General features: G+C 40.7%; 1 protein-coding gene and 1 long non-coding RNA gene across 2 annotated transcripts; both read left to right on the plus strand.

Moving 5' to 3' along the window:
• Nucleotides 1-2,091: 2,091 nt before the first annotated feature.
• LOC115006431 (uncharacterized) lies at nt 2,092-3,285 on the plus strand. The gene is made up of 3 exons (XR_003832057.1): nt 2,092-2,214; nt 3,065-3,155; nt 3,267-3,285. It is a non-coding gene; the product is annotated as an uncharacterized LOC115006431 (long non-coding RNA).
• A 395-nt stretch (nt 3,286-3,680) lies between these two features.
• Nucleotides 3,681-6,854, plus strand: cyp19a1a (cytochrome P450, family 19, subfamily A, polypeptide 1a). The gene is given in 10 exon segments (XM_029455858.1): nt 3,681-3,916; nt 4,012-4,162; nt 4,260-4,414; nt 4,509-4,673; nt 4,816-4,930; nt 5,047-5,158; nt 5,345-5,507; nt 5,629-5,870; nt 6,264-6,460; nt 6,462-6,854. Coding segments are annotated over 10 exon segments (1,557 nt in total). The 5' UTR covers nt 3,681-3,720; the 3' UTR covers nt 6,523-6,854.
• Nucleotides 6,855-7,766: the final 912 nt, after the last annotated feature.

Below are 7,766 nucleotides of genomic sequence, written 5' to 3' on the forward strand. Positions count from 1 at the left end.
GGCATGCACTTATGTATGATGTACGCACAAAAGCACTCACATACATAACACATGAAAGCATGCATTACACCAGACAAACTGACTAGTCATTTGTGTTTACATACGTGTACACGTTATTAGTATTATTACAACAGAACCAGTGTTGAATTCAAATAAAATACATGATGTCAAAATGCACTAACATCAATATAGTTTCCATTGAAGTTGGTTCATGTTCTATCTTCCCCAACTCCTGTATCCTCCCTTCATCTCTTCCCCGGCGGCGCTGCTCCTTGTCACATCCTCACAGCATCCAACCACCAACTGCAACAATGACCCATTTCCATTGATTTGATTTGGGCGAGAAAAGTGACATTTCACAACATACAATGAAGTTAAGCAGGGAAAAAAACCCTCCAGGTATTTAAAACATTCTTCACTGTAAAAAGGGAGTTGATACTGGCTCGCTTGACTCTCTGACATGCAGCGGTGCTATATTCATGTAGCTGACCTACATGCTCTTGCAGCCATGTTAAGCCCCATAGAACACACACACAGACACACACACACACACACACACACACACACACACACACACACACACACACACACACACACACACACACACACACACACACACACACACACACACACACACACACACACACACACACAGGAAGTAGACATGCAACATTGAGGTTAGATTCAGGTCTTGTTGACCTGGGCTGTGGTGTGTTGGCTCCTGCCTGAGGCTGTAGGTCACTGTTAGCCAGTTGTTGGACAGCTTGCATTGCTCCAGCAGATGTGTAGATGTGTACATTCATACAGTATTAGGAGCACTGAGGACGTTCCTTTGTTGTCTCTTTCACTTTGCTCTGAGCTCGACCAGTTGAGACTGGGAACAAAAAGCAGAGCAAAGCAAACATTCCTTACATGGAGATCTTCAATATTCTATAATTGAACAGTATACTGTTTGCAAAGCTGCTAAATGGTTCAGATAAAAGTGAGGATCCATCTAAATGAACCCTGTGGTATAAATATGTCAGCATGCCGACAAAATCTTCTCCACCCCGGGTCTCTCATTGACCTCTCTGGTTCTGTTTCCTCCTTCCTCCTGAGGTGCAGCTGCTAGGAGAGCAGCCTTATCTCTCGTCTTTGTGTCTTCCTTCATACTTTATCCTCCCACCCTCCTCTTTACTCAGTCCAAGAGTCTTTTTTTCTTCACACTGCTATGTCGTTTTTCAAGTTTAAAATCCCTGAAGGTCTTAACCCTATGTTTTGAATGCCACAAATCAGCATATCACTGAGAATAAAACAACACATTCAATTTAATATAATTGGTACATAAATGGCACACTAAAGAAAATCAAAGAAAGTCAATGAATACTTTTACTAATGAAAAATGTACATTTATTGAATATCTAAAAACAGCCTAATTTAAATGATGCAATGTCTCAGATTTTCAAAGTCAGGTATTTGAGTTGGCTTATTACGTAAATAGTGACGGGACAAATAGTGAAGCTACAATCTCTATGGTGTCTTGTGAGAGAGCTGGTGTGGAAGTGCATCTTCTAGCTGTTATCACAACTCTGCAATGCCCCTTTAAATCTGAATTGTGGAATCAATTCCTCAAGGTTGTTCAGGCAGGTCACACAGCATAAAGCGTACGGTCTGAATTCTCATCCACTCACTTTTATAACTCATAAGTTATATGAGTCATAACTCAAAGAGGAAGCCAATACATTCTGTTCAGACCTCATACATGTTCTGACATTTAACCACTTTCCTTCAGATTTCTATCAATGTTGTTTGTCCACTTCTGAACAACTCCCTACACATGTGGCGAAGACAAAGATGTGGTTGACCACAACACAGAGCACAGAGATAAGGTTACATTAACTTCTGTTTTCGGGAGAAACAGGGGGGGGAGGGGGTGGGGAGCTCCGCTTAATCATGCAGAACAATCTCTGTCCAAGCATCATACAGGGCATCGTTATCAAGGCAGCCATTTGAACTATGCACATTCTTGGACTCGAATGTGGGCGGTGAGTGAATTCACAGAGTCCTTTATACAGAATGAGCGAATGGAACAAAGGCAGACACAAAGCCAAACAGAATTGGCTTCATCACAAATTGTGAAATAAAATAAAATAAAATAAATCCACCTGCTGAAAATTAAGAAGCGGTAAGAGACCGAGTTCATGGAGTTCATGGTTCTGACTATTTAGGTACAGTGTGAGTACTCATTGTTTTTATTATCGTGCATGTTTTTTTAATGTTTTTTTTATGTTCCCTTTTGTCTTGGATTTGTAATTACATATTTGTTTTACATTATTTGTAATATTTACTTCTGTGGACCAGAGGAAAAGTAGTTGCTGCCTTGGGGCTAATGGGGATCCAAATCATTCAATAAATAGTAAAGTACAGTAAAAAACATAAAAGGGCAGACAAAAAAAATCGTAATTAATTACAATAGATGTACAGTAAATATGAGAAAATAAATACACATATAAAATATTAAAAATAAATGCATTCTTTTACACACCTCAGGATCTAATCTGGTTGTGTTCATTAATTGTTATCACAGTTGTGTGTGTCACAAACAAGTCACAAATATGTGTGTAAGATATGTTAAGAAAGGCAAAGTCTGCAAGGTTTGATGAAACCATAAATAGCTAAATAAATAAATAAAGAATTGCTGGTAGTGGTGGTGTCAGCACAGTAGACAAGAGCTTTATAATACTGAGGTCATACATCTGAGATCGTCTAGTAAAATGTCCTATACATTTTGATATTTTGTTCAATTGTCCTATTTTGCCTATTATTCATAAAAGCGCTTGACCTAAAGGTGGAAAAGTGTTGCATTAGTGTACAATATGTATTCATTTATGTATTTTGTCATTTATCGTGGCCTGGAAATTGAAAGGTCTTGGGTCTAGAAAAATATGGTATCTGCCTTTAAGAACTCCATTATGTAAAACTTTAAACTCACCCCCAAGAATTCGGATGACAAAACGTCCTTGCTCCAATGGTCACTATAGCCCGGATTGATAGATTTTGTTTTCATAACTTCATCATATTGCAGAAATCTAAATATCCGGTGTAATGCCTCACAGCTCTGCTTCTCCATCTACTGGTGGTCTAATGGAGGAATCCTGAGAGTAATCACAAATACTGTAAGTTGCAGACATTGTAATGAGAGCTACACTATATATTAATAAAACATTGAATATTTTTGCATCTAGCATTAGATTACATTGGATCTCCTTGTTTTTTCCCTTTTCTAGAGAGAAATGAAAGAACACTGTAAGTATGGATGTTTCTTAAAAAACAAACAAAGAATTTAATTTTGCAACACAGATAAAGCTTTAATAATAACAATAACACGGGCCAGATGTTGTTTAGTAGGATCTCCGATCAGATTCTTTTGATGTTCAAAGCAGGAGCAAAACTTTCTTCTCATCACCAAAATGTCAAACACAACCCATGAACCCACTGGATTGCTCCCCAGCATGTTCCCGCTGGAAGTCGTCCTGGACGCTCAAGGGCACAGGCACAAATCCAACCCCTCAAGGTTTCACTTGTACTGTTTACCATTTCCCTCGCGTGTTGTGGCTTTTGCATCACCCTGACCTGGCTCGTAACCAGCTCAGTCCACATATAAAGAGAAAGCCCCGCTTGTGGAGGCAGCTGTCGTCGCTTGTTGTGTTTGTGCAGTCGTTGTTTTAAATCTGCCTTCTTATGGATCTGATCAGTGCTTGTGAACGGGCCATGACTCATGTAGGTTTCGACGCCATAGTGGCAGACCTGGTCTCCATGTCCACTAATGTCACCGCAGTGGGATCACCGGGTATGTCTGTGTCAACCACAGCCCTAATCCTGGTCGTCTGCCTGCTGCTGGTCGCATGGAGCCACACAGACAAGAACACTGTACCAGGTAGGCTCAATTGTTTGACACTTTGCGGTTTCTTTCTTTTGTGCTTGGGCACATTTTCATCACTGAACCACATTTATTGTCATTCACTACAACAGGTCCTTCTTTCTGTCTGGGTTTGGGTCCATTTCTGTCATATGTGAGATTTATCTGGACTGGTATAGGCACAGCCAGCAACTACTACAACAACAAGTATGGAGACATTGTCAGAGTCTGGATCAATGGAGAGGAGACCCTCATACTCAGCAGGTTGGTTAGCTCTGTGAATGCTGACCAATAAAGTTTTCCACACGATCAATCCAAGAGGAAATTGATAATCTGTATTTTTTAATTTTATTACCATAAGGTCATCAGCGGTGCACCACGTACTGAAGAATGGACATTATACTTCACGTTTTGGGAGCAAGCCGGGACTCAGCTGCATCGGCATGAATGAGAGAGGCATCATATTTAACAATAACGTAACTCTGTGGAAAAAGATACGAACCTTCTTCACCAAAGGTAACATTTGAACCTTTAATCCGCTTTACAGACTAACTGATTTATCCAGTTATTCACTGATTTCAGATACAAAATATTACATTTTCTGGATCAGCCCTGACAGGTCCGGGCTTGCAGCAGACAGTGGAGCTCAGCGTCTCCTCCACACAGACTCACCTGGACCACCTGGACAGTTTGGGTCATGTGGATGTGATCAGTTTGCTGCGCTGCACCATGGTCGACATCTCCAACAGACTCTTCCTGGGCGTACCTTTCGATGGTGAGTAGGCATGCAGCAATTTATGTTACCATGCAAGTTGGAAAAAGATGGATGAAACACACGTAGAAACTGTTTTAATTCACTGGCTCGGGTCAGTTAAAATGCGCTGTTCTTGATACCTTTGTGTTAACACCGTGTCCAGAAAAAGAGCTGCTGTTGAAGATACAGAAGTATTTTGACACATGGCAGACCGTGCTGATCAAACCAGACGTCTACTTCAAGTTTGGCTGGATTCACCAGAGGCACAAGACAGCAGCGTGAGTCACTCTCTCACTTTATTAATCATATTGTCATACTTATTCATGCTTAAACCCGCCTTTAGGTTTTTTGCATGAACTCTTCTTTTATAATCAAGTGTTATTTATTCACACAGCCAGGAACTGCAAGATGCCATAGAGAGCCTTGTGGAGCAGAAGAGGAGAGATATGGAGCAGGCAGATAAACTGGACAACATCAACTTCACCGCAGAGCTCATTTTTGCACAGGTCAGTCTGAGAATTTAATCTTTGCCATTTATTTTTGCAAATACTCAGTATTTTGATCTTAGAGTTTCTAAATTTCAAAGATATGTCTATCCCCTTTTGTCCTTTTGTCATTCGTCAAGATTTCTTCAGCACTTCACCGTCAGTCAGCTTAATCAAATTTGTGTGTGTGTGTGTGTGTATTTTCAGAACCACGGTGAACTGTCTGCGGAGAATGTGAGGCAGTGTGTGCTGGAGATGGTGATCGCAGCACCAGACACGCTGTCTATCAGCCTCTTCTTCATGCTGCTGCTCCTCAAACAGAATCCAGATGTGGAGCTGCAGCTGCTGCAGGAGATAGACGCTGTTGTAGGTAAAAAGCTGCGAGAATCAAGATTTATAGACTCTGATCAAATATAGAGATTAAGAGCTGTCCACCGGTGCCAGATGTAGTGAGTGTTTAAACGTAATGATATTTCATTGCCTCGCTACAGGCGAGAGACAGCTTCAGAACGGGGACCTTCAGAAGTTGCAGGTGCTGGAGAGCTTCATCAATGAATGCTTGCGCTTCCACCCTGTGGTGGACTTCACCATGCGTCGAGCCCTGTCTGATGACATCATAGACGGCTACCGGGTACCAAAGGGCACAAATATTATTCTGAACACCGGCCGCATGCACCGGACAGAGTTTTTCCTCAAACCCAATGAATTCAGTCTGGAAAACTTTGAGAAAAACGTAAGTAGATGTTTGCTTTTTGCTAAATTTAGATTCCATTTGCAACTCTGGGAATCAAAAGACCCTGAAAGCCAATTTTCTAATTTTGTTTTTAAATATGAGAAATGGATGGTATGTGAACACACAATGTTCTGCCAAAGTTATAGAAATGTTGGATATTTCATGAGATTTCAGCATCATTGTATTTCCTGCCATGCTTTTCTCACTGGTTTGTAGTTTGATTCAGAATCTAATGACACTGGTGGGTGTTTGTATCAACTGTCAGTCACATCTGATCAAACAACACCCACACAGTCCAGACGAGTTTTGAGTGTCAAACTTTGTTAGTTGTTTCCAGGCATGAATATTTATGTTTATGCTTTAACTACCTCTCTAATCTCCGTCCTGCTTCAGGCTCCTCGTCGTTACTTCCAGCCGTTCGGTTCGGGGCCTCGCGCCTGCGTTGGCAAGCACATCGCCATGGTGATGATGAAATCCATCCTGGTGACGTTGCTCTCCCAGTTCTCTGTCTGCCTCCACGAGGGCTTGACCCTTGACTGCCTCCCACAGACCAACAACCTCTCCCAGCAGCCTGTTGAGCATCAGCAAGAGGTCCGAACATCTCAACATGACATTCTTACCCAGACAGAGAGGAAGCTGGCAAACACTCTGAGACTCTGACCTTACATTTATACAGAATATATATATATATATATATATAAGTGATCCTATTCATATACTTCTTTTTTATTATCTCATGACTGTACAAAGCTACGTTTTATATTGTGGTATGTATTAAGAATTGTGTTTGTACTTGAACTATTATGCATTATGTAAATGTAGCTAGACATGCTAATACTGTAAAAAGTAAATTATTGTGCCAACAGTATGTGTTCTTTATGAGTGATTTCTATGAAAGGTGCTAAATAAATGTTGTACTTTTATTACTAAAACACAGAATTTGATGAAACACGCATTTCTAAAATTATGTACATTCAAAATAAACTCCAACAGTGAAAATAAACAAATAAAGGAGCATAAATAATGCATTCCTACAAGATAAAGAGTGAAACAATATATATCTTTGCTTCTCTTTTTGTATTTGCAAATATTGGTCAGGAGAGGGCACCATAACACATAACACAAAGATCTATCTTCAGCACAGTCTAAATAAAGCAACCAATCTGTTCATCATCTTCAATTGCTCTGCCTCTGGGCAAACGTGGCAATATATTTCACAGACGTTTCAATTTCAAGTTTGTTTAGCTGTTCCTCCAGAGATCCAAACATCAGCTGTCTATCAGTGATGCAAGAGAGGGAAACACTTCAATTAAATCAAGAGTCTCGATCTAAATCACACACAACCACCTGGGAGCTGCGTGTGCTGATTACAGTGAGATGAGGAGAGTATGTCCTGAAACACGTACACACACACACACACACACACACACACACACACACACACACACACACACACACACACACACACACACACACACACACACACACATACACAGTGCTTGGTAGACTAATCAATATCTGCAACAGACCATTTCATCATCTCTGCGACAACTTACCAGAAGCATCCACGTTTCAGAATGTGTAGCTTCTTTGCAGCAACATCCATAATCGAAGCATTTGTTTTATCAGGATCAGTTTTATTGGCCAAGCATGAATGAACACATACAAATAATTTCAATCGTTGTTTCTCTCAATGAACTTAAACACTAATAGTACAGCAGAACAAGAACAAGAAAGTTCAACAAAGTCAAGTCAAATCAATGTGTTGCTGCAGCTCGCTGTCGAGAGAATGAAAAGGGTTATTATCCAAGATGGCTTTCATTTTGTCCCTCGTCCTCCTCTCAGCCACTGCCTCCACACTGTCCAGTTCTAACCTGATCACCAGGCTGGCCTTCC

Source organism: Cottoperca gobio, chromosome 3 (genome assembly GCF_900634415.1).
Source record: "Cottoperca gobio chromosome 3, fCotGob3.1, whole genome shotgun sequence".
NCBI lineage: Eukaryota > Metazoa > Chordata > Actinopteri > Perciformes > Bovichtidae > Cottoperca > Cottoperca gobio.